This window comes from Talpa occidentalis, unplaced genomic scaffold (genome assembly GCF_014898055.3).
Source record: "Talpa occidentalis isolate TD23 unplaced genomic scaffold, MPIMG_talOcc4v2.1 talOcc4.9, whole genome shotgun sequence".
NCBI classification, from domain to species: domain Eukaryota; kingdom Metazoa; phylum Chordata; class Mammalia; order Eulipotyphla; family Talpidae; genus Talpa; species Talpa occidentalis.
Window position 1 is genome coordinate 56,000,177 of NW_023605305.1, and position 27,591 is coordinate 56,027,767.

General features: G+C 37.6%; 1 protein-coding gene and 1 long non-coding RNA gene across 2 annotated transcripts in view; one reads left to right on the top strand and one right to left on the bottom strand.

Moving 5' to 3' along the window:
* SLC35D1 (solute carrier family 35 member D1) overlaps nucleotides 1–27,124 on the top strand; it is a 34,066-nt gene extending 6,942 nt beyond the window's left edge. Inside the window, exons 7-12 of the mRNA XM_037498305.2 lie at nucleotides 216–318; nucleotides 2,310–2,402; nucleotides 11,704–11,771; nucleotides 12,898–12,976; nucleotides 16,913–16,995; nucleotides 21,605–27,124. Coding sequence (XP_037354202.1) covers nucleotides 216–318; nucleotides 2,310–2,402; nucleotides 11,704–11,771; nucleotides 12,898–12,976; nucleotides 16,913–16,995; nucleotides 21,605–21,713 — 535 coding nt within the window. The 3' untranslated portion in view covers nucleotides 21,714–27,124. The remainder of the gene's footprint in view (nucleotides 1–215; nucleotides 319–2,309; nucleotides 2,403–11,703; nucleotides 11,772–12,897; nucleotides 12,977–16,912; nucleotides 16,996–21,604) is intronic.
* Nucleotides 14,939–19,300, bottom strand: LOC129145218 (uncharacterized). Its single transcript, XR_008550441.1, has 3 exons — nucleotides 19,189–19,300; nucleotides 18,444–18,528; nucleotides 14,939–14,954 (listed from the first exon to the last, which is right to left on the bottom strand). It is a non-coding gene; the product is annotated as an uncharacterized LOC129145218 (long non-coding RNA).
* Nucleotides 27,125–27,591: the final 467 nt, after the last annotated feature.

Consider the following 27,591-nt stretch of genomic DNA (forward strand, 5'->3'; position numbering starts at 1 on the left):
CTGTTAATTAAATTAGCTCATTTCTGAAGACTCCCTGATTGAGCGTAAAGTCACAGACTCACCAGGAATCAAGAAGTGCTAGTAAATAATAAAATGTCTAATATTATTTATCTAGATAAGAATATGTTTCTGTAAATATTGTGGTTCAGGTCTGTTAGAAATTAAATGTTTATTCTTTGAATGTAAGTTGTTAAAGTATTTCTTATGTTTTACAGCTCTGACTTGGCCTTTGATCTGGAAGGATATGTTTTTATTCTGATAAATGATGTCCTGACAGCAGCAAATGGTGCATACGTAAAACAAAAATTAGATTCAAAAGTAGGTAGCACTCTAAAGCTTTCTTAACAGTTGTTTACCTATGTTGGGAATGGTAATGTCAATTCATCAGGGAAAAAGCAGGGAGGAAAGAAAAATTCTGAGGAGAGATATGAAAGACATAAGAGATCTCTGAATGCCTGCATTTTGGTGCTCACTTAAGAACCTTTATTTTTCAGTCGTTGATTAATTGGCAGGGATTGGGTGAATATTAACAGTGAATAGGATAGAGAAAGTCAGGGGTGTTCATTAGAGAAAAGTGTCATAAATATTCATGACTATGTTTTAGAGAAGTTGGTAAGGGATCCGGACAAGAATATATGGAAGCCTTGAGCAGATTTGAGGAGAAGTGAGTGTTGGCAGGGGCTGCAGAACATGGATGGATTTTGGGTGTTTGCCCTACAATGACTTTAGGGAACATTAGGATCTCTTTCGTGGTAGCACTGAGTTCTCTGGCCTACCTCTCAAACATGTGAACTGCATGTTCTTTTCCCTCAACTTGCAGCTTGCACACATGGCTTTTATGATATTTTTTGTTTGTTTTTTTTTATTACATTTTTGAAGTATAGAGACCCTAAATTTTATTTTTAGATAAAGTCAAACTATCAGAAAACTTAGTAGTTGAGCCACATTGCTTTTCCTGAATTATAGTGTAAGATTACATTACTACAAAATTACCTAACTGTAAGAAGAAACTTACGTGGAACTCAACTTTATATAGCAGAGTTGCTGAAGAAATTATCCTTTCTATCATAAAGTTTCCTATAGAAAGACCCATATGAGACATTTATCATAGATGTCACCATAGTTTTCTTGAGCAGCATCATTTTTATCTCATAATTGAATCTGGTAACTCACCATGACTTTATCACTTATTCTGATGTTTTCTCCTCAGTCATATGACCTTATCTGCTTCGTTTTTAGTCTGATTTATTATATGTATAATATTCCTTTTTTTGGAATTCAGATCATATAGATGCCTTACCTATTTCATACTAGCATTAATAGCAGATTTGTATTATCTTTGCAGGGACTTTGCCATCTCTAGAAAAGAACTCTTAAATGCATGGCCGTCCCAATAACTTTTGAAGTAGGGAAATTGTAAGCAAATTGCATCAAAGGGCCTCACACTTCTGTATGTGAGGCTGAACAAAATGAACTTATTGACTACTGATGGTGAACATGACAATGTGTTTTTAGATACTTGTTTCTAGTTTTTCAAAGCTGCTTTTGAGAAGGGAGTTTGACTTTTCACATCATTCAGTGATCTTTCCATTAACAGAAGTTAGGCAGATGCCACACCCCTATCCTCATTACTCCTTCACTTTTCTTCATACCCCCAAACTCTGGCCTACTTTTTCAGGTGACTTTGCTTCCTGCTGAATGTGCTGGACCCGTAGTGCTCAGAGATTCCCTGTTTTTTAAGCCATGTGTTGTCTTTGTTGTTCCCCAATTGCTGAGGGCACAGCTATTCATATTTTGTTTTGGGAGTTACAGAGATAGTAATTTAATCTTCACTATCCTTCACATACACATTTTCAGAAATACTTCTCTGGAAAGTTTTGTACCATCTGTGTTAGTCTGGGTGTGAGTCTCTATGTCTGGTTCTGACCATCCATTTCTCTTAAATGGTACTTTGTTATAGTTCTGAAAAGCCCAACACCAACTTGATGACTTTTCTTTCAGTTATGGAAAAGGAAGGAATGTATTTCTATAGAGATATGTGTATATGGTCAAAATAACTTCTTCCCTACTTGCTACTCAAGAAATTTATTGCAAATAAATTTAAAATCTTGTAAGTCAACCACTCTACCCTTGTTTTGAAAGCTTAGGTATTTCTTAATATATGCAAGAGTTATTACCTAATTAATTTGCTATGTATATTGTGGGAGAGGGGTGTGTGTGTGTATAAAATGGGGGTGGTACTCTGTATAGGGTTGTGTGTATCTGTCTGCTAGAACCAAATTAAACACCTATTGGTTAAACTATCCTAGGAGCTGGGAAAATATGGTCTGCTCTATTACAATGCACTGTTCATGATTCTGCCCACCTTGGCCATTGCATTTTTCACAGGAGATGCACAAAAGGTAAGGCTTTGTAAGTATGGTTTAATGGCATATGTTTTTGAATTGTGTTATTATCTGTGGCTGAAAGATAGACTTTTGGACTGTTAAAAACAAATATGCTTATTACACTGAGAATTTCCTCTGTAGCTTGCTAATGTTATGCTAACCTTTTTTCTTGTTAGAAGTACTGGATAGTATTAAAGTGGCTCAAAATAGTTCTAGCTGTCAACATAAAAATAATGCATGAGACTAGTGTCCTCCTTTTGTGTGCCAGAAAGGAAAATTTACATTTTTTCTGAACTACAAAATAGGAACAGTAGCACACTATCCTTGAGAAACACAAATCCTGAAGTAGTAAAATTCTTCAAATCTAAGCAAAATGCTAGGTATCTCCAGAAGCTCCATTTTTTTGTGTATGATGATTTTCCTGGCCTCAATGCCAAGCTGTGATCTTTCCTCCTCTCCCCTGTGAAATACTTAGCACTGTGTGGTGACGCGACCATATAAATAGCAACTAATATAATAATTTACTTGTTTTCTGCAAATGTTTAGCTAGATAAATCCAAAATAGAGTAGCAAAATATGTTCAGAGAAGAATTTTTATCTAAGAAGAGTCTCTATTCATTAGAAAAAAAAATGACACTGTTTTGTTAGAATTCACAAAATTTTGCAAACTAAATGCAAATCTACGATTGTGCCAGGGATTTCCATACCAAGATCCTGTCTAATGATTCCCCTGACTAGTAGTCTCTTGGGAATAAATGTGCTGGTTATTCACTGTAATGACAGTGACAGTTTCTACGCATCAGTGGAAACTGAAATAAAGATTTTCAAAAGCAATGATTGTTAAAAAATTGCTCTTGTATCAAAGGTTTTTTTCCATTAGGAACTGTTTCATTTAAAAAACTGGCATGGAATCATCTTGAACATATGTAAATATTTTAATGAACTGTAACCTGACTGCCAGCAGGTCTAAAAATGGCACCAATGTAGCTATTGCTCTAATAAAGTGTTGAGTAAGTATTTTGTGGTTATGAAAAAAAGCAGAGGAAGAAACTCACATTTATTGAGTCTCTATTATGTGGTAATCATTTTACGAGTGTAACGTAATACAGAGCCCATAACAGCTCTAGAAAGTTTGAATTATCCCTGTTTTACCACCGTGGAAATAGAGGTTCAGAGAAACTGAGTAATTTGCCCAGGGTGGTAGAGTAAGAATTTAAAGCCATGCCTGATTCCAAAGAACATAGTCTTTCCACAGTGTTCTGTCTCCCTCTAGCAAACTGTGTTAGAAATACTCTTACTCTTTAACTTTGGGGCAAAAATGTAATGTAAAATAAAAAGCCTTCTCTGTGTAGCACAGATGGTTCCAGATCTTTTTTTGCAGGGCGGGGGGAGGAGATACATGGGGGTAAGAAATGTTCTGTTTTATTTTAATTGAGATATATTTGACATACAACATTGTGTAAATTTAAGGTATAACATTGATTTGATACATTTATACTGAAGTATGATTCCCATTATAGCATTAGCTAACACCTCTATCAGGTCACATAATAATTATTATTACTTTCAGTGGTAGAAACTTTAAATAGTGTCCAGTTTCTTAACAAGTTTAATATTTATAATACAATTTTGTTTATGATCACTGTATGGAAAGTAAATGTTTTTTCTCATACCTGCAACATTTAGAGAATTGACTAGATTACTGAACCATGAAAATTTGTTTTAATGAATTGCACTTTTTTAAAACTGAGGTAACATGAGTTTACAACACATAGTTAACAAATCTTCAGGCCAGTATGTACATGAGAAAGGTGGAAGAACTCATGTGGTTAGGTATTGTAAAGTAGCTACTTGAAAAGTTAACCAAATGAAATATTGCTTCATTTCAGGATGATAATGATTTGATTAGAAGTTACCTCTGGTATTTTAAAACTCACCCTCCCCCCAATAAAAGTGCCAGGGAAAGATAAAGAAAGGTTTATTTTGGAAGAGTAATATTTTTAATGTTTATTTTAAATACTTTCAAGTTAGGGTGATAAACTAATTGTGGAAGGTGAAGTCATTGCTTTTTAATCAACTCACATCAGTATTTTGGGTTTCACGTAAGTATTTGCTCATCCTCTTATTTTTCATTAATGTGATTCTTATAAAATTTACTTATAGATTTTTTGGGGATTTAGGTAGACACGCTGACTGGTGGACTTAAAATCACATGCCTTTTTTTTTTTTTTTTAAAGATTGATTTTTATTTATTTATACAAGCCCTGGGTACAGTCAGAAGCGTGGGAGGGTGAGAGAATTCACCAGAGCCAGAGCAGGGAGCAGAACAGGCAGACTGAAATACACTGCTGAGGGGAGCAGCGGGTGGCAAGAGAGGTCTGCGCGCCATGTGGGACCCTCCTCTGGTGGCCAGGGAGCAGCTGGGGATTGAACCAGCGCTGCAGAGGCTGTGGGCAGCTTCGCAACCCAGCGTTCAACCGCTGCACCACCAGGGAGGCCCTGCTTTTTTTCTTAATATTCTCTTCTTGATATGTTCTCCCTCTTAACATTCTCCATTAGTCATTAAGGGCTTATTATGTGTCTCACAGGTTTATGTTGAGGTGATAAGAAAAAAGAAGGTGAATTAGGTGGTATTTTTTTCCTTCGAGGACCATACAGTGTTCTTGGGGAATAAACCTGTCAGTGTAAGAACAGTGAACTTACAGGTTTTATTTAATAAAACTTATAGATTTTATTTCCTTGTTGAGGATGGAATGCCTCAGAGAGCTTTACTTATAAGCAAAATTAAAAGATAATTGGTTTGATTATTTGGTGTGATTTTAGTAGGTTATGAATTAAACTTATTTGAAACTTAGAAAGTGAAAATTCTAAATTTAGCTGTTCCTAAATTCCTTGTGTTATCTTGAGATAAGGCCTTTTAATTTCTTTTTTAATTTAGTTCACGTAACTATTTCTGAGCATCTTCCTTGGGCTAAGAAAGCCCTGTGCTTTGGAAATATATGAGTTATGAAGTAGTCCTAGCAATACAAGTAGGACCTTTGGCATGCTACAGAGATGGTGAAAGCTTGATCTAGCACTTAGCTGTATACCCACCAGTCAGTAGTAGAAGGTTAGGGAGAAACTTGTATGGGTTAAATATCAAGATTAGCATTTTCAAAAAGCTAAATCTTGATTTTCTTATTCTCCAAGGCAACAAGTAATGCTCACTGTCCTGGGGGCAGTTGTTAGAGAAAAAACTTAGTGAATTGGTTGAGCGGTTTGCTTTTGTTATCCAGCACAGAAGGCGTGGAGGAAGCCATTAATGCCTTAAGTTGTCCAAGACTCAGAGAATCCTACCAAAGTGGGTCACAATTTATTTCTTCCACTAGAATGTTCAGTTTTATAATAATGGTCTGTTAGTGTCTAAGTGCTCACAAAAAGGGATCACATTACAGAGGGGCCTATGTGACAGGATTTCAGGTGAGAGTATTCAGTTAAGTTAGGTTCATTTTCAGTGTGTTTCTTTTAGATGTGTGCTTTTCTTTGTGTGTATGTATGTATGTGTGTGTGTGTCTGTGAACAAACATGTGCCTCATGTTTGTCTTAACACTTTTTTATGTGACAGTCTTTAAATAAAGCTGTTCCCTGATTAATAATTTGAGCCGACGTCTGGCCTGTAGTAATACTTTATTTATAGGGTATGATGCCATGTTCCTGACAAAATGCTTACACATAAACCATTTTCTGTGATCTTCATTATATATCTGAATAGGCTGCTATATGATTTACAGAAGTTAAGGGCATTCTTACAATTTTATATGGCAGGGTTTAGAAAATTAGAACCAGTCTGTTTGACTCCAGGTAGATGCCTTGCTGTTTGCCTGAGTACATCTGTCTTGCAAAGCCATTTGTTGCCTCCCTGACTTTTTTTTTTCCCCTGTTTGGGTCTTCCATACAGGGCTTTCTTACAGATGTAGTTATTAAGTGTGAGGATGCATCAGAATAGTAGTAAAAGTGAAGTCTCTGCTTCTTGGCCTTACTGTTATTTAATTATTTACAAATATCAAATTTCTTCCATCCAACAAATCTTTTTTGAGTCCATATTATGTGTCAGGTGCTGTTCCAGTTTAAAAATAAGACATGTCCCTGCTTTAAAGGAACGTAGAGTCTAGTAGGGTGTGACTGATTAAATATAAATTGTATAATAGCTATGAAGAGAAATAAAACAAGGAAGAGAGTGATCCAGGAAGTGCTATTTTGGATAAGATGGGTTAAAAAAAAACTAAGTTTCATTTGAGCAGATACTGAACTGAACGGACTGAGATTCATCTGTGTGACTTTTTGCAAAGAGTAATCTAGGTTGAGGGAAGAACAACTTTTGAGTCCTGAGGTGGGAGTGCTTACCTTGTTCATAAGGAGCATTTCCTGCTAGCTAAGTCCTAGCAAAAGTAAAGGTAGGCCTTGAAAGATATGAAGAAAGAAAAACAAAATGTTCATTCCAGATGGAACTAATAATATAAACATGGGAAAATTCATAAAGACCAGACTCCAGTTTGGCTAAAAGTAGAAGTCAAAGACTTTGGACACTTTAGAAGAAACCATAAGGAACACTTTTTCAAACCTTGTTTTGCAGATAAGGAAACTGGAGGGCTCAAGATCAGAACCCAGATTTTCTCTAAGAATCATGTTGTCACTCTTCCCACCATATCTTACCCCACTTCCTTCTAAATTGGGTCCAGTGCTAAACACAGGAATTTGAAATTTACTGTGCAGATAGTTATGAGTCACTAAGTTTGTGGCATTAGTAATATAGTCAAGAAAATCTGAGGGCAGAATGCAGAAGACCAGCAATCTCCAAAACTGTTCCTGGCTGTTGTTTGAGTTTAAATATATCCTTTCTGCTCTCCTATCCTCATTTGTCATGTGTAAATTGATGAGGTTGGATCACTGAGTTGGTGGGTTCTCTTCCCAGGGCTGAGACAGTTTCTGAGGATATAAGGCATGCCAGTATGGAGACTAGACTGCTCTTCTGATAGCTGCTCCCTCTGTTCTATAAACCAGTGCTTAGAAACTGCTCTCATCTCTTGAACTCCTGGCCTTCCAGGCCCAGGACCATTTTGCATGGTGCTGTGTGTGTATTGGCTAAAAAGCTATCCAAGATAAATTGCTAAATAACAAAAGCACAGTATAAAACAAAACAGTATGTATAGCACACTGGCTTTTTAGTAAAACTAAAAAGGTAAAATAATTCAGTTCACTCTTGAAGAACAGGAGTTTGTTTGACTATGTAAGTATACCTATAATAGGATTTTTTTTCTATCTCTTGGCTCCTCATTCTCGAATTTAGCCAACTATGGATATCCAGTTGGCTTCATATAAGAATGCAGAACCCATGGAGACACAGGACCAACTCTAAGTTATACATGGATTTTCGCTTGTGCACAGGTCAGGGGGTTGATACCACTAACCACTGCCTTGTTCAAGCGTTAACTACATATAAATTGTTAAATGAAAAACCAAAATGTAAAATAGTGAATTGGATATGCTACCTGTTAAGCAAACCGAAAAGGGAAAAATAATATCTATATATATATATTTCATCCACTAACTTAAATAAAATCTACACATGTAGTTTTTCTCTTCCTTGCTTTATTTCTCTTCATAGCTGTTATACAATTTATATTTAATCAATCACACACTACTAGGCTCCAAGTTCCTTTAAAGCAGGGACATGTCTTATTTTTTAACTGGAACAGTACCTGACACATAATACAGACTCAAAAAAGATTTGTTGGATGGAAGAAATTTGATATCTGTAAACAATTAAGATTAAATAAAATCTACATAGGTAGATGTGAGAGAGAGCGAGAGAGAGAGAGAGAGAGAGAGAGAGAGAGAGAGAGAAGAGAGAGCGAGAGAGAGAGAGAGAGAGAGAGAGAGAGAGAGAGAGCGCAAATATCAAATAGGAGTGGGAGGGAGATTTTCTATCATCGATTTTTAAAATATTTTTTTACTACAGTATCATGAATATATTTATAATTACACTTTAGGCACTTCACCCAGGATGCAGTTTGAAGCCACATTATTTTTCTCAAAATTCCACTCTTGACCTTAATAAGTAGAGGAGGGAGAATTTCCCTCTGATAGGACAAAATCGGGAGAACTCTAAAAGTTAAACTTCCAGGAAAGGCAAGAGTCCTATGGAGAAAAGATAGGACCAACACATCCTTTGAAAAAGAATTCAATAACAACTATCAATAGTTCAACAATTCTTGTGTTTTCTTTATTTCCTCTTTAAAATACGGTAATCCTTCTCTCTTCTTAAGACAGAGGAAAAGGATAAACCTTAAAGGACAAATTCCCTGTTTTGTTCCCCAAACACATGTAAAGAAAAAAAACCAAGTTACAAAAAAAAAAACAAAAAAAAAAACTGAAAAGTAAGATCCAGTTGAACAATTCATCCCAGTGAACACATGAAGAATACAAGTACTTAGCAAAGCATCCTGAGAAGTCAAATGTGTGTGTGTATGTAATTTTTAAAAATTTATTCAAGGTTCTTGAAGTCCTGGACTTACCAGAGAAATTATAGGACCAATATTATTCAGCATTTTGTTTTTTAAAACATGTCTTCTGACTTTAAAATGTTTTTCTTATTTAAAAAAAAACACACAAAAATCTACATACCATGCAAAACCAGCTTGTTAATCAAGGATCTCTAGTAAAAACAGATAAAGGTGGAGCAGGAATGATGAAAGACTTTCCAAAGCCTACGTTTTGGGACTATGTTCAGACTTGTTAGTTTCTGCCTCCAAAAGGGAATGTCTGTGGCACAAAGCCAGTGATTCACAAAGCCACAGGAATTGCAGCCTGGCTTTCTGACAGCATGCTCTGCTAGGTGTTCTCACATAGAGATGGAAGAACAGACCCTTGCTGTAGCTCTCACAAGGCCAGTACTGTAGCACTGGTTAATTGTATAATGTCTTTTAATATCACTGGTTAAATTACATGGTCAGATGAATTTTGCAGGAAAAGTTGCTGTATAAAACCATCTACCTGGAGGTGTCTCTTATTAAACATTACTGACTGAATAATGAAGAATGTTTACACTGTTGGTTTAGCCTGCCCATAGTTTTTGCTCTTTTCTGGGTCACTCTGTGGACCATTAAGACTGATACTCAAACCTTGAATTAATCTCTCCAAATAAAACAGATCCCTTCTGCTTTCTGGGTCTTTGTATACACACATGTAAAACAAGTGGTTTACAGCAATTATTCTTTAATTATGAATGACTGGATCTTTTTCTTTGCCTGTATTTTGTTTGAATCATGAAATAATATTTTTAGCCATTCTTACTTTTGGGGATATAAGACCAAGTGGCCTAGTTTGCAAGCTTGAGTGTGTAGTCTTACCATAATTCATTGGTTTTACACAAGTGGCAGAGCTTAGTAAGCAGAGATAATAAAAATAACTGGGTACTAATTCCTTGTCTGAACAGGAAGCATGGGCTAGAGCAGGAGAAGTTGTGGCAAATGGCTCCAGCAGTGCAGAACATAGGGTTGGCAGCCTTTGACGACAGGCTCTGTGAACTTGTCTAACTTTGCAAGGTAGGGAGGGAACCAGGAAGATTATTTCCACCACTGGTGTTATCATCTGTCTTAGCAAGTTCTCTAGCAGTTTACTTTCTAAGATAAGGATTCAATTTTTTTCCCAATAGGTTTTTGGGAAAAGAATTTCCAAAATAGAATGGTATCATTCATCAGCCATTTTTTCTTTACCATGATCTCTAAAGATTTAGTGGTTTATTTTTAGACTCTATATTAGGCAAGGACACATAAGCAAGACACATAAGAAAATGTCTCAGTCATTCTTTAGATTTTATTTCAGATCTCAGGGAAGTTGGAAACTCTTTGTTTTGCCAATTTTTCTGGGAGAATGGTTATATCTAAGAGTTAAGTGCACATTGGAATTATTCCATGCTGTTCTTTAGGTTAAGGGTGGCAAAATGGTGTTAATGTCGTCCTCTGTTCATTGTAGACATTGCCAATTAGTCATAAACTCCTTTTTCACTTTTTTTTAAACTATCTTTTGCTGTACAGAGAGATGCCTTTTAGTTTGCTGCCGCCCTACCTATTCATTTTTGCTTTGGTGTCATATCCAAAAAATTGTTGCTCACACCAGTTTTAAGGAACTTTTTCCGTATGAATTCTTCTAGTAATTTTATGGTTTCAGATTGAAATTTCTTTATCATGGTTGTACTGGTGGCGATATGACTATATGCGTTTATCAAGATTCGTTGAATTGTACATTTAAAATTGGTGAATTTTGTTTTTAATATATTGTACCTCAACAAAGAAAGAACCACGAAGAAGCTGAATGTCTCCTGTCTGTCAAGTGCTGTGTTTGGGTCCTTCCTCCCCACAAAACCCTTGCCCTGGCAACCCACAGTCATTATACACGTTATAGCCAGACTTGGAGTTTAGAGTATATGATAACAGCCCTAGTGCAAGTCTGCTGCGGCACAAAGGAAGGAGTGTTTTATCAGGAAAAGACTCACAAAAGAGCTGTGTGAGTTTTGGTTTGATGAGTCAGCAAGAATCAGACTGTTGCAGAAAGGGCATTCCTAGCAAAGGCATGTGAGTATGAGACTTCATGTTACGTTGTATAAACCACTGGAAGCCCAGTATTACCAGAACCCTTAAACTGTGGCAAGAATTGAAGCTGGACAGGTTGTCAGAGAGATAAAGCTGTAGTTTCAAATTTGCTTAACAGAATCATATTGCAAGAGAAATTATATATTCCTGAGAGAGAAAGCCTTCTTCTTGGGTAAGAGATGAGGTGACCCATGCACCCTTTCATTTCTCTGCAGTATTTCCCTTTGGCTTAAAAACAGCAAAAACCTTGCTTTTACAATCAGCTGTTTTACAATAATAATTCTCCCTGAATAGATCTTAGCTAAATTTGTGTAGCTAAAGTTATGCATGAGTTTTCACATGTTATCGGGAGAAAATATGTTTTAACGTTTGGGAAAGCCTTTAGCACTAGCCATCTGGAAGAACTAGCGAAATGGCTTGAGCCTTTCAGCAATTATGTTTCTTTGTACCAACACAATCTCCCTCACACTCCATTTTAGAAAGGAGAAAATTTTCTGAAACTGCTCATTATTTCAACATCATATTATATGAAATTCTTGAACATCTTGCTCTATCCATGGAGTGTGCAGGAAATGTGTATGAGTATATGTGTATGTGTGGCGGGAGCCAGCTCATTTTGATTAATGACTAGTAGAGCTGATTTTGAAGACCTCCTCTAAAATTGGATGCTTTCTTGTGTTTTATAGGCAATGGCTTTTGAAGGCTGGGCTGATACCCTCTTTCTTTTGCAGTTCACTCTCTCCTGTGTGATGGGGTAAGTCTTTCCTAGAGAAATTTGTTCTAGGGTCCTTTTGTCTCATTCCTCAATATCCTGTTCAGTCTCTGGAGTGTGTCAGCTTAGGATAATTAAACCTCCAGATTCAGGTGATGTCATAGTCCTTAGAAATATGCTGTCAGGGTTACTGAATTGACCTCAAAGTCATGCTTAGAAGGATGGCAAAAAGAAACTAGTATTTACCAAATAACCTGCTATGTGATAAACACCATTCTATTTCAATGTGCATTATTTGAAAGATATTGTTGCCCCTTTACCTATGAGAAGCAGAACTCAGCTGAATTATCTAAGTTTGCAGAATTAGTGAGTGGCATAGCAGCGTTTGAATTTTAGGCTGTTTGAGATCTCAATATGAGGTTGTCTTTGTCTGAGGAGAGTGTATATAGTAGGTCAGAGGCTATCTGCAAATATGCGGCTTCTCACCTCCGTATTTCCCTAATGCATTTTTTCCTCATTGAGTTCAGTTGATATTAGTGCTTGGATTTGCACAGGCCAGCTATATATTGAGTGAGTGTGTGCTTAAAATAAGGTTGACATAGTGCTTTAGTACTGAGTCAGGCACAGAAGCCTCAGTAAATCTGGGTGTTCCGTCTGCTTCCACTTCTTTAAGTGAGCGTATCTCCCTCTTCAAGTAGTTCCAATTTGCTTTTCTTCCATCCTTAACCATCTCTCTGTTTTCACTCTAATTCTGAGGTCATATTATCCTTCTGGGAGGTACACACCTGAGCTTAGGTGTGAGCTCTGACCTTTCTCTCTGCGCTAGGTGAATTAGTAGGAGTGTGACCTAAAAAGAAAACTCATGATTAAAAGAATATTTTCAAGCTTTTGGTGAGGGTAGCTGGAAAAAGAACCTGGCTAGGAAATGCACATGTATTTCCCTTTAATGAAATTTTTAAAGCTCTGAAACAGCAGTGAGATGGAGAAAGTTCACAGTGACTAGAATCTGCTAGCATGGCCAACATTGACTGTCTTTTGGCTAACGTTTTGTATAAAGTAAGCAAGTGGATCTTTCTTAAAAGATACCTCTGTTGGGGACATTGGGGTGTCCTTCCCCCTTACCCCATTCCAAAATAAAGTAGAAAAAAATAATTTTTTTCCATTTCAGGTTTATCTTGATGTATGCCACAGTACTTTGCACACAGTATAATTCTGCTCTTACAACTACAATAGTTGGCTGTATTAAGGTGAGTTGAAAAAAATACTGTTATCTTTTGGGTATCTGCTTATTTGCAAATTGTTTCTCCAGTTGAAGTCTGGCTATGACCTTAAGCTACATTATCCGGTTTCCCTCTCATATTGTTTTGATTGACAAATTGTGATAATGGTTTCTAAAACAATCATTAAGAATTCAGGAAGAGGCTTCCCTTGGCACAAGGGGTTAAGCATAGCACTGTGAAGCTGTCTGCAGCCTCTGCAGCACGAGTTCAATCCCCAGCCAGGGAGCTAACTGCATGATGCAGCAGACCTCTCCTGTCTCGCCTACTGTTCCCCTCATCAGTGTGTTTCAGTCAGTCTGCCTGTTCTGCTCCCCACTCTGGTGAATCCTCTCACCTCCCCCACCCCCCGTACGTCTGGCCTGTACCCCAGTTCTTGTATGCATAAATAAATAAATCTTTAAAAAAAAGAATCCAGGAAGTGCTTAATATTTACTTTTAGGCATCCTTAGATCTGAAGAGTGTTGGAAAAGGAGAATGTATTATCTTAGAGTAGAAGAAGAAGAGTTAGGCCTGTTTCTGACAGGGCAGATGACTGAGTAGTGATAGGCCTGTCCCTTGAACCCACAATGAGTGCGGTTCTGTTCTCTCCTTCACTGAGTTCTGGCTGTTTTGTAAGGAAAGGGTGCTTGCCAGAAGCTAATCAGGGAGTTTTCCTATGCCTGAGCCAAAACCTTAAATGGCCCACTTTAAAAAACTGTGTCTGACATTTCCAGTGATGTCATTTCCTCCTGATCTATTTTATTTGAGGGAGGCTCATTTGTCTTCAGCCAGGAGAGCCAAGTTGACTTGACTATTGAACCAAAGTTAGTGGATTGCAGTCTAAGGTCTCTTTTATCTGACTTTGTGATTCTAGTACTTTGAGATTCAAGAGGTCATAGCATACCTGAATTTCTAATGAATTAGACTTGCTTTCTGAAAAAGGTGGAACACAGAGAGGTAGACTCTTGATCATTTGAGGAAAAGGGTACAGTTTCCCTTGTGAATTCATTCTTATGTTCTGTTTGTTAGTAGTGAGGGAAGGGGTTGCAGAGAGGTAAGTCTTTCTTCCTACTCTGCTTGTGTTTCCCTCTGTACGCCTTAGGGAGTGCTGCCCACCTGACCTCATTTTAGAAACTAGAGTTAAAATACCAGAAGGTCTGTGCCTTCAAATCATAGGATTGGAGTGTTTGGTGTGAATAGAATTCTAAATTAAGCTGTAACAAGTCCATTGTGTGAATTCCCATGAAAGCTAGCAACAGTTAATCTGCATTCAAAGGCCAGGGCTGGCTGAGACAGTTCTAGCCCCCCAAATTAGCTCTCAGCTGTGCTTTGGGTTTTTTTAAAGTGAATCCTTCACAAGCAAAGTAGATGGTTTGCATCTTCAAAATAAGAACAAGCAAGAGAGCCTCCCCAGTGGCGCAGCAGTTGAGTGCTGGGTTGCAAAGCTGCCCGCAGCCTCTGCAGCGCCAGTTCGATCCCCGGCTGCTCCCGGCCACCGGAGGAGGGTCCCACATGGGGCACAGACCTCTCCTGCCGCCCGCTGATCCCCTCAGCAGTGTACTTCGGTCCTTCTGCCTGCTCTGCTCCCCGCTCTGGCTCTGGTGAATTCTCTCACCCTCCCGCGCTTCTGACTGTGCCCAGTGCTTGTATAAATAAATGAATAATAAATAAATAAATAAATCTTAAAAAAAAAAAAAAAAGAACAAGCAGAACAGGAGAGACAGGACATTGTACCATTTTTTTGACCAAGGAGAAGGATGATACAGGAGAGCCTATGTTTAATTTTAATAACTAAATCTATGCTTAGAATTTCCTAGTGTATCATTATCAGCACAGATACAAATACAATCATGATCTTGTTAACATAAAGTCAGGTTCTTTTCTTTTGATACTTCTTCCTCTGTGTAGTAGTCCAAGAACCTTATGGTCTTACTCAGTTCAAAGGGATCAGTTTTACTTGTAAGTTCTAGAGGGAGTGGAAAAAATGGATTGTCTGATTAGTTTTCATTGCTAGTGCTTCTCACTGCCATAGGATATCACTATTTTAGGTTGTTGTATACTTTCAGACAAAAGGGAGTATAGTGCTTCACAGTCTCACAGGCCACAGTGGACCTTTCATTAGCCTCTCAGTCACAACCCTTAAAGTTTCACCATTGTTCTCCAGGGGTCTTTCATTTCCCCTGTGCTTGAGGATCCTAACCCTATGAACTCATGCGACACCATTCTTTGTTTCTCTTAAATGTTGGTGGGAAATTATTCAGGAAAGCTTGTTAAAAGTAGAAATTCTTAGGCCCACCTCAGATATAATGAATCAGAATATTTAGAGTTTGGAAATCATTTTTCCACAAGATTTACAGGTTGTTCTCAGGTATATTGAAGTTTGAGAATTTTAGTCTTGGTTTTGAGATACCAGCATAGACTTTTCTGTGCTTCCATGTAAGTTCTACTTTGAGGGAACTGGTGTCTTTTCCTGATAACAGATCTTGGTTAGAATGACCGGATAAACTCCAGTAGTTTTTCTGACTTCTGATTGATTTTGGGCAACAGGATTATTTTTTCTGCCCTGTTCTTTTCTGTAGTTCCCTGGGTTAATATGTACTAGTTAATCTAAATGGATTAACTCTAGATGAATCTCTGTATTCCAAGAGAGGTGCTGTTACACTCTCTCCCGAGTTGCCTGTCTGCTATATATACTATTACTTGTGGGTATTTTTTTTTCCTTCGAATAATAAGAAAATCTAAGGTAACTTGCTGTGTCCATCCTTATATCTAAAAGAGGTTGACTTAATTTTGAATGTTTTCTCTTCATTCAAAAAACAATTTTGAAGTTTGTTTTGTCCTTTTTTTTTTTTTTAAGGATTTATTTATACAAGAACTAGGGTACAGTCAGGCGCGGGAGGGTGAGAGAGAATTCACCAGAGACAGAGCGGGGAGCAGAACAGGTAGACAGATCGAAGACACTGCTGAGGGGAGCAGCGGGTGAGGCAGGAGAGGTCTGCCACGCCATGTGGGAATCTCCCTGGCCAGCCGGGAATCGAACCTGCACTGCAGAAGCTGCGGACAGCTTCACAGCGCTGCGCTCAACCCGCTATGCCATCGGGGAGTTCCTGTTTTGTCCTTTTATAAACACAATGGAACTTTAGTTTCTGCTTCATAGGCCTGGTTTAGCAGAGCCCATGTACCATTCTGGGAGTTGTAATGTCAGAGAGGGAGACAATGACTTATGAATGAAAGAGAAAGAAGGTTGAGAAAGAATTGAATAATTAACATTTTTGGAAAATTTTATTTCACCTTTGTGATCTGAGGATAACTAAAAGGGAGCCAGTAAAGCAGATATGTTTACACCTGGACTTTCGAGCAGACGAGGTGATTTCAGGTATATTGCTTTGAGATGATTTCCTATGTGTTTTTTAAAGTTGCCAAGGAATATTCCTCTAAAAACAGTCTTCATGTTGGTCAGCTCCCCACCATCCCCTTTTCATTTTCAAAAGGAGGAAAGGCACTTGCATGTAAGCAGGTTTTCCTTCTTCACTCTCACAAGTCTCACTGAGATATTTTGTAATTTAGTAATCCCTAAAATTGCTGAATATCTCTGTGTTTTCTAACTCTAGTAACACCACTGTTCTCTCCTTAGACTTACAATGTCAGCCACTATGGGTCAGGAAAAGTTTGATCAGCTTCTTAGTATTCTTCAATATTGATAAAAACATTTTTTACTTTCTGGACAGATTGGAAGAGGATAGTGTCATTGTTTTCTTGCTAGTGTTCTTGTTCAAATTATACTCATTTGAGGGTTGTGGGTTTTTGTTATAGTCTATTTGTTTTTGTTTTTTATGGGTATTTCAGTCATAGCATGAATGAGTATATGCATATTTTAAAAGCTGATAAATCTATGTAACTGTAAATTGCTCTTTTTCTTTTTAGAATATATTAATAACTTATATTGGAATGGTCTTTGGTGGAGATTATATTTTCACATGGACTAACTTCATTGGCTTAAATATCAGGTAAGTAAAACTGACACAGTAACTACTCTGACAAGTAGGATTTGAATATGCAGATGGTATCACAGTAAAACTGAGATATTGATTTAATGGGATGTTGTTCATTTATTAAACATTTATGGATCACTTCTGATGTACTGATGTTTTAGGTATTTACTGTCTCTAGATAATGCTGTTTAAGAAAGGGGGAGTAAATGGTTCTATATTCTGTGCATAGTATGTAGGGAATCTTGAACTCCTTTTAGCCTTCTAAGAGCAGTCCTTTTTTTATTATGCTGGAGGGCAGTGAAGTGGTCTCATAAAATTCAAGGCTAAAGAATACCAGTTCTCCAGACTGTAAGACCAAATTAGTGGTTTCCAGAAGGGAAGGGGAAAGGAGATGGGTCATTCAGGTAAAAGGTGTCAATTATATGATGAATGATAGAATTGGACTTAAGGTGATGAACTTAATGTAGCATATACAAATGTTGATTTTTTAATGATGCACACCTGAAACTAATATTATTTTATAATGCAATGATACTTCAATTTAAAAAATTTAAGAAAAAGAATGCTATATAAAAACCAAACTATGTGACAAGTCATTAGACTTCACTTTCATTGGATATCGTATGTCGTATCCACCATGCCACTTGTGATCTGACATCTCCCTTTTACTTAGCATGTTGTATTTAACTTTCATCTTTTTTTGCATGTTTTGTTGGTGGATGCTCTTTTGTTGCTAGCAGTATTGCATTATGGATATGTCACTGTATCAGTTCACAGTTTTTAGCTGTTTTGTTTACTAAAACATTTGTCTAGAAGTTTGTGTGTGAACTAAGTTTTCAATCCAAGATTTGCCTTGCAGGTCTTCATTCTCAACCTGTCTAGTGAATGGTAAAAGTGAATGCAAGAATTTTATTTTCATGTCCCTCATGATATATCATCACACTGGTTACATACTCTTAAGTCAGACTTTTGTATAACAGAAACTGTAGCTTGTAAGAAGTCAGCACCTACACAGTCTCTGGGTTGGAGCATGGGACTGCTCAGGACTTTGTTCAAGTTCATCTAGCACCTGAATCTACAGCTTCCTCATTTCTTCTTTGTCTGTTTCCTTAGAAGTATGTTTGCTTCTTAGTTGCAGACTGCTTCTCCTCTTGAATATTTCTGTCCTAGCAGGTTCTCTTCTAATCAAGATGCCTCCTGAAGTAAGGACATAAGGTCTTTCTTTGCTTAATGTTTTTCTCACTTGGAGAAAGAGAAGGACCTTGTGTGTATTATCATCTAGTTGTTACTCATGTAACATCTACAAGACCATTATTCAGAATTTTGACCAGGATGTAGGAGGCTAGCTAGCTCCTTGGTTATATCATAATTCCTGATAGAAGGTCACTGAACTGGAATGTAGCAAAAAATCTGTGTTCTATTGCTGGTCCTGTCACTAGTATCTATAATTCACTTTTCATTACCTCAGTTTGCTTGTTCTTACTTGTTGGGCTAGAGTTGTCTGTCCTAATTCTGCCATCTTCTTCTCTGACTCATCCTGAGGAAGTCCTGTGGAAACCACACCATGTGGTCAGTAGATCTTGCAGTAGATTTATGACATTTGAAGAAACTTACAATATGGTATCCTTTCAGGTTTAATTGAAGTATTCCATACACATTTGAAGGTTTTTTAAAAGACAAAGGAAAAAGAAGTACAGGGATAGGGGAGAAAATGATAGAAATACTGGAATAGCTTAGACTCATCCCCAAGTTGAGGAATAGTTCAAAAATGTCAAGAAAACCAAAAAAAAAAAGCTATTTTTAAATATGTATGACAGTCCTCCCTCCTGCCTGCCAAAAAAGTACACTAAAAAATAATAATAGATCGGTAACAAGTTTTTATGCTTATATTCTTCTCTTTCTTTACCCTTTCCATAGTGCAGGGTCTTTTAAAAAAGTCTGTGTATGTACATGGGGTCTCACCAAAATTGTGATCTTAACAGATCCTTTGCTTAGCTCATATCAGATAACAAAACACATACTATCCATGTGAAAGCAATGCATTCCAGACACCATCACACTAGGATTGAGGAACCTTTTATTAATTTTTAAAATTTTACTTCTGAGTATATTCCTAAAAGTTCTAGGCAGATGAAATGGAAAACATCCAGCCAGACTCCTGTGACTAAGTTACTTCTATTTTTAAAGTGTGCACAGACTGGCACTTACCACAGCATAGAAAGGACATAAATAGATATCTGAGAAGGCAACTGATAGGAAGTTAATGTTTGTTGAGTATCCAATATATGACAGCCACCTTTATGATGTCATCTCACTTAATCATCCCCCACTTCACATGATAATGAAATTGAGACTCAGGTAAAATAACTTGCTTAAGGTTAAGCTACCAAAGTAAGAAGCAGAACTGAGATTCTAATCCTGACCTGACTCTAAAAATCTGCTCCATAATTTCACCATATAAAGCCACATAGGATAAGAGATTAAAGGGCTATTCTTTGTATTGAACATTTCCAGAGTTTCCTTACTTACTTCCTGTCTTACCAATGATTTGTCTTTATTCTCCTGTCTCCTTTCACAGGCAGGTTGAAACAGAACTGTTGAACCTATTCTGTATATATGTTAAAGGAAGTGACTGCTTAGTGCATGCCATAGACTAATTTTTATCTTCAGGAAATTTGTAATCTAGCTGGGAAGATTCATTTATTCATAAACAAATATGTGGTAGGTACCCTCTGTGTACCAAACATGGTTTTAGGCATTGGGAAAAAAGCTATCAAAACTCTTGTTCTCATGGAGTTTTCATTCTATTAATTAGAGAAGAAAAAATGAAAGAAGATTAAGTGAGTGAGATATTTGCTGGTGATAAATAGTAAGGGAGAAAAAATAAAGCAGGAAGGGGACTAACGATTGCTGGGGGTGGGGTGGGCTGGCGGGAGTAGAATAGAGACCATAATAGATATGAGCACAGCAATTACTGCTTGTAGTGCTACAAAGTGTTAGACCTAAAGTGCAAAGTACTCTGCAGAGCTAAGAGTAATGCCTTGGGAAATTTATGTACTGATAGGAACAAAATAAGGACTGGTATCTGCAGTATCTGATACTGGTATTTGCAATATCTGATACTGGTATCTGCAATAGCGAATGGAGCAGGGACCATAAAGAAAGGGAAACTTTTGTAGTGGAGAAGATCAGACTGATTTGGGATTTATTCTGGTCCATCTTTAGGATGCAGTTGTGAGACTGAGATATTTGATTCTGGGACTCAGTTTCTTCATCTGTAAAATGAACTTCTTGCTGGGATATTGTGATGCTGGGAGGTTTATGTTAAATCCTGGGTGCGTAGTAGGCTTCAGTAAGTGCTGTCAGTGCCTGGTCTTGCTTCCTTACTCATGGAAGTGGGAACTAGACCTCTGTCACCTTGTTCCAGTGGTCTGGGGCTTGGACACCAAAGCTCCGAAGAGAACAGAACTAATTTCAGATAAGTAGCAAGTTTATGAGTGAAGTGGTCAGGCAGTTATATTGGGATCAAAGCCAGGACAAGAAAATCTGAAAGCGGAGCCTAGGCCAGGCTGCCAGCTGGAGACTGGAGTGAGTCATTGATGGCGGACTCAGTGGAACATCAGGTCAGGACAACTGGGAGTGTCTGCTCTGTGAGCTGTTCCAGTTTATGTTCAGCTTAGTGGTGGGCAGGAGGCTGTGTTTCCTAGGTGGGTTTGAGGTTCCCATAGAGAAGAGGCAAGAGTATTCACTATCCCCAAAGAGTTAACCTTTCTGGTGGGTGTGGAAGACAACTGAGGGGTTTTAAGAACCAGCTCAGGGGATGAGGGCTCAAATGATACATTCTTCACCATGAACTCGACTGTAGTCAAAGAGAAACCAGCTCTGTGAAACCTCCCAAGGTCCCCATGTTCACAGCTCATTGGGATGTTTCCAATTCTTATTAAAGATAGCTTTTATCTTGAATGATTATTTTTGAAAATTCAGAAAAAGCCAAAAAAATCACCTGTCATCTCACCATCCAGTTGTAACTGTCATTAATATTCTTGATGTGTGTTCCTTTCAGACTTTTTTCTATTCTGATACATATTGATGTTCATATTCATGTTTGTTTTAATAGCGATTATACAATGACGTAGTGTTTTGTAAGGTTTTTTCATTTGAGATGTCATTGCCTGTTTTCATTTTAATGGATGCATAATATTATTGAAGGAATTTATTTAATTTCCCACTGTGGGATATATACCCTCTAATTTTTTTTGCTGTTACAAATTTTGTGGTGAATATTTTGTTGATAAGTCTATGAGGATGTACACAGTTCGTCCGTGAAATAGACTGATGACTAGGTCAACAGATGAGCAGAATTCTAAGGTTTGTTATTTCAACGAATTGTTTCTAGAAAGGTTATATAAAACTGGCACTCATACTGTCAAGTATATGCAGACATTCATTATCACAAAGCATTAAGAACCATGGGTAGTATCGTAACAAGGATTGTCTCTAGTGGTTGAAAATGCAATTATCTGTTTTAATTTTATGTGCTGTTGATTTATAAAGGAAGCTCCAACCCGCACCCCAATCTCATTTGCATTTGCCATGTTCCTGATGATAGTTTCCTGTTTTGCAGTATTGCTGGGAGCCTGGTGTATTCCTACATCACTTTCTCTGAAGAGCAGCTGAGCAAACAGTCAGAGGCTAGCAACAAGCTGGACATTAAAGGGAAAGGAGCAGTATGACCAGTGGGTTGTTTCTGTTACGTAGGCCAAGTTTTCCATCGGCTGGGAACTCTGGCAGTTCTTACAGATCCTGAGTGTTTTGATCATGGAGAAAACACCATTCCTTTGCACTTATCCAATCTGAGGATTGATTGCTGCCTTTTAAAATTTTATGAGAGAAACTTATAATTGACTATTTTTAATGTGCCATTTGAATTAATTTATATCAGACTGGAAAATGTACCAGGCTTTTTTAATTTATTTTTCTTCTGCCGACAGTGAAACATCAGTGTTTTGAAAATATTTTATTCCATTGGTTGATAACAAGGTGTCCCTGAGCGCTGTATATGTGAAGTGCTCCAGCTGGAGCCTCATCATTCAAATCGTTGGCTGCATTTGAGGGCAGCGTAGCCTGCCTTCTGCTGGAAATACAGCCGAGCATTTGAAGTTCTTCTTTCAATTTATTTCTCTACGATGACATTTTCTTCATATCGATAGCTTCACTGCATTTGCGAAAATCGACTGTGTTGGCCCTAAAAAAAAAAGAATACGTGGGACTTTGAATTGTATTGGTTTTTATTTGGCTTGTCTGAAAAGTCACCGGATTAAGGGTGCATTCCTTGAAAATACACTATTCCCTTTATTGTGTAGGATGGGCATATGATGAAGGGGTGGAGGAGAAGTAGGCCTTTTAATCATTTATTTGTCTCTATGATTCATTCATTCAGCTTAAGTTATTGAATACGCAATATGTGCCAGACATGGTGCTAAGTGCTTGAGATACATAGCTGTTTCTGGGTAGTTGAATAACCTCAGTCCTGAGGTAGTGACTGAAAGCATGACAGAGAACTTAGCTCTGTTGCTCCATTTAGAAGATGTTGAGACTATGAACAAGTCACAGAAAGTTTTTACAATTCTCAGAAACTACGTATCTGTAAATGAGGTTAGGAACACCTCCCCTACCTACTCTGCAGTGCTGAGTCCAGATGCAACAGCATGAGATTAAATGCATGTGAAGAGCTGCCTTTTGTAAACCACGTAGCTCAGCTCCTCTTCTCTGAGAAATGGCAGCAGGTAAGGTGACTACTATTTGTTTCCCCATGCTTCCCTCTTCTGGGGGTTGGGTTGCTATTCTTTTTACTCTTTAAATCAGTTTGACTAAGTGTTACCTTTTGGAATGTATTGGTTTGGGGACAAAGGCAGGTTACATGTTTCTGCGTTCAGGCCTCAGTCTCACATCACCTTTTTCTTTCTGTAAGTGGCATGAGCATAACTCCCTACTGTGGACACTTCCACCTACATCTCATGTCTCTTAGTTCATTTAATGAGCAGACAAGCTTCTCTTATGATCACTGCTGCATCTGGGAGAATAGTTGGAGATGGGCGTTGCCTGGATTGCCTCTTTGGGAAGGGGTCAAGGTACGAAATTCAAACAGTCCTGTGATTGGTTCAGAGACATTGACTTGTGGATGAGTGTTTGCATGGGCCACTCTGCTGGGGACCTTTGCAGTGAAGCACATTCTATCTTCTGTGTCATAAGGTTTGGAATCCACTGGGATCTGTTGACCTAAACAATTAGCATTTAGGTTTTTCAACAGGAGACCTAGACTGTTTTGTTTCTTTTTGAAGATTTACATTGAGGTCATTCTTATATTCATGGCTTTCCATTATTTTGGTTTGTTTTTATTACAGTCTGACCAGTGGTTCTAGTCATTAGAATTGGCCTCATGGCCCAATAGTTACCAGCTCCATGTAAGAGGTCCTTTGTCACACGTTTCTCTAAACACCTGAGAAAATTCTAGTGGGAGAATAGAATATTATCTGTGTCAGGTGGTTCTTACTGTTCCTCTTTTACCAATAAGAAAACTAGACTCAGAGAAAGAACGAGAATTTCTAATAGGTCAAAATTCATGTTTTATCTGTTGCACCATATTGCCATGAACTGCTCTTCTCTTCTGAGTGGAAAAAGGGGATGCTAGCTCTTTCAAGGAGGCAAGTGGTTGACTGAATGTGGAGTCAGAGAGGAATGGACTTAGCAATTTATGCTCTTTAAATGCCAGAGGCCTGCTTGGTGTCTCTCTTGGAATATGTCCGCCTACTTCATCCCTCTAGAATGCTTAAGTAATGGTTTGTGTTCACTGTCTTCTTTTTAAAATACCCACTGGACATAGTTGTGGACATTGTGATGCAGGTGGTTCCACCTGCTTTTCAAAAAAAAGTCAAAAATGATTCTCATTTTGATGGTAAATTTCAAATGGGAAATGATTTTCTGTCTTAGGGAAAGCTGATCACACTTCAGAATGATGATTCAATTAATTTCCTGGTTTGCTACCTTAAGGTAGCTCCTTTCAGGCTGGATATTCCTGCTCCAAATTAAACACGTGTGTCCAGGTTTATCTCAGTTAATGGTGTTTGTGAATCTCTGGCATCACCACTGTTTCCTAAACCTGTTACCTTGTTCTGTTAGGCTGCCACTTCATTGTGATATGAGATGTTTTATGGTGTTTTTTGTTTTTTTAAGCTTTGTTTTTTGAAAATACTTTTTAAAAAGAAATCTACTGGTTAGATTTATTGTCTCACAAAATGTTTGTAGAGATTATTTTGTTCATAAATGTTTCTCATGCTGATCAATTGATTTTTGTCTACAAATGACCTATCAATATTTTTTCAATATAGATTCTATTTACTAAATGATCATTTTTGTTTTTTAAAGGTACTGAGGATTAAGATATGTAAATCAGGTAACATAAACATGAAAACTATGTGCCTAAATATTTTTGTAAAGGTGTCAAATAAATACTTTTTCTGAATACATGTATTAAAAATTCCTTTCTAAGTGAACAAAATGATAACCGAAAGCCATAAGTCTGCCCGCATTGAAGTGGATAGCATCTAGTTAATTGAACCCAATAAGAGAAAATACCATTGTGATATTGTGATTTATAATAAAAAATATATATTTGGTCTTGGTGCCAAATCCTGGCACATAACTCCTCAAATTCTTGAAATTTCCTATATAAGAATTATAGGAACATATTTTGTTATAGTTTTGTTCTCAGTTCATGAAATATCTTGAACCAATAAAAGTGAAATGGTTATCACACCTGAGTTTATATTAATGAAGTGATTTTTGGAAAGCCCGTAAGTATGGGGGCTGGTACCAAGAAAACCAACCACTGTTATTAGTTTGGAACTTTTAGCACCCCCACCGGGATCCCACCCCTGCTTCCCAGCTTCTAAGTAAGGGGACAGGAACTGGAGGTTGAATTTAATGGCCCATATGATTTGTGTCAATGCATTAAACCTCAAAAAAATCCCGGAACAGTGTGGTTTGGATAGTTTATTAGTATTGTCTGTTCACATGGTAGTACAACTTGTTTTCAGAACTTGCTCATCTTAAAAAGCTGAAACCCATACTCATAAACAGCTCACCATTTCTCCCTAGCCCCTGGCAACCATGATTCTACTTTTTTGAATGTTACTACACCTTGTATAGGTGAAATCATACAGTATTTATTTTTTTTTGTAACTGGTCTATTCCACGTAACGTCCTGAGTTTTCATCCAGTGTGGCATGTCAGAACTTTATAAGATGGAATAGTGTGCCATTATGTGTATATACCACATTTTGCTTATCCATTTATCCATTAGTGGGTTGCTTCCACCTTTTGGTTTTTATGAATAATGCTGCCAAATGTGGGTGGCTTAGTCGATTTGGGCTACTGCAACAAATTAACAGTCACTGTGTGGCAGAACATTTATTCTTCACAGATTTTGAGGCTCGGATGTGAACAGCCAAGGTTCGAGAAGACCTGATGCATGGTGAGCCCTCCTTTCAGGTTTGTAGATGTCCATCTTGTAAGTGCACATGGCAGAGAGCAGAGAGAAGCTCTCTTCTCTTATAAGGGCACTAATCCTATCATGAGGGTTTCACTCTCATGGCCTAATTACCTCCGAAATGTCTCAACTACAAACACCACCATATTGAGGAGTAGGATTTTAATATTAATTTGGGGTTGGGGACACAAAATACCTTGTAATAGATGTACAAGTATGCATTCAATTTCCTTTGGGAATTGCTGGGTCATACAATAATTCTATTTTTCGTTATTTTTAAGAACTGCCATACTGTTTCCCATCATGACTGTACTATTTTACATTCTCACCAAGGGCCACATCCTCACCAGCACTTGTTTGTTTTATTAATAGTAGGCATCCAAGTGGGTGTCAGGTACTCTCTTCTTGTGGTTTTGTTTGTATCAGTGACTGTGACTAGTGGTAGTGAACATCTTTTCATGCTTGTTGGCCATTTATATATTTTCTTTGGAGAAATGACTATTCAAATCCATTTCTTTAATCAAGATTTATTTTACATTCTGAATTCTGACACCTTATCAAATACATTATTTGTAAGTATTTTCTCATTACATAGGTTGCCTTTTCATTCTTGTTTGATGCAGTTTTAAATTTTAATGTAGTGCAATGTATCTATTCTTACCTTTCTTGACCTTGATTTGGTATCATATATAATAATGTCTTACAAAGCTTAACCCTGTTTCCTGAAAAGGTTTTTTTTTGTTGTTATTGTTTTTTATTGAGGTAATGTTGGTTTACAACATTGTGTATGATTTTGGAGTATATATTCATACCTCTTTAGATGTTTCCATACCATGCCCATTGCTGTTGTATGTGTCTTTATATTCATTCATCTTCAGGTGTGTTTAAATTTCTCCTTTGATTTCTTCATTAACTAAATAAGTATTCAAAGGCATGTTGTCTCCATTATTGATGGTTTTCCTTTTTTGTGGTTGACTTCAAGTTCAAAACTGTTGTAATCAGAGAAGATACTCGATATTCCAGTTGTCATACATCTGTTGACACTTATTTTGTGACCCAACATGCGGTCTACCCATGAGAATGTTCTATATGCATTTGAGAAGAATGTGCACTCAGCTTTTCTGGGAGGGGTCTATTATTGTCTGTTAAGCCCATCCGGTATGCTTGTTGATTAACTGTACACTGATGTAAAGCGGGGTGTTAAGGGCTCCACTGCTATTGTGTTGCTTCTTAAGTTTAGTTCTTACATCCATTTTTATTTAATTTTTTTGCATGTGCTATATGAAGTGAATATCCTTTTTTCATGACAGCATTTGTTGAAGCGACTGTAAGGCATGTGTTTTAATCAGCTTTTAAAAATTCTCTTAGAATGAGACTCTTCTAATTTGTAAGATAGCTGCTCTTTCGACTTTTACTGATTTCCTATCTAGCCTGACTTCCTTGCAGCACAGCGAGGACTGTCAGTGGGCAACACCCACAGAAGAGGCACTGTTGATGGCAGCAGAGCAGATCTGGTGCCTTTGTGCATCCACAGCAAGTTATCTGGTACGAGGCACCCCCAGGACTACTTCCTTATAGTTCTCATCGCTGGGAGACTACCTCTGTTTATTCATTCATCTGTCAAGCTAGACTGAATCAATGAGGCCAGCATCAAGACTGGCAGAGTTCTGGCAGAACTGCATTTTTTTCACAGATTAAGCTCAGTGACATACAACTGCCCAAAGTGGTTACAGAACACATTTTTAAACCAGTCAGTCTGACTCAAAACACCTTTGCTTTTCACTACTATATTAGGTGCTTGTTTCTTCTAGTCTGCTTATAACAAACTTGGCAGTTGTGAGCTCATTACCATTATATGTTTGTCAAATGCCATTTTCATTGAAAGTTCACAAACATGGCTTTAGAGGGTAGGCATGAGACTGGCTGAATGTGAGAAGGCAGAGCAGATATGCTTTTCCAGCTGTGCTGATGGTGCCCTCTTGTGGCAACAACTGCTGATGGGGGTTAAAAAGCAAGTTGGTTCCCTAAGGAGGAATAAACTTGACTTAGAACCTACTATATGC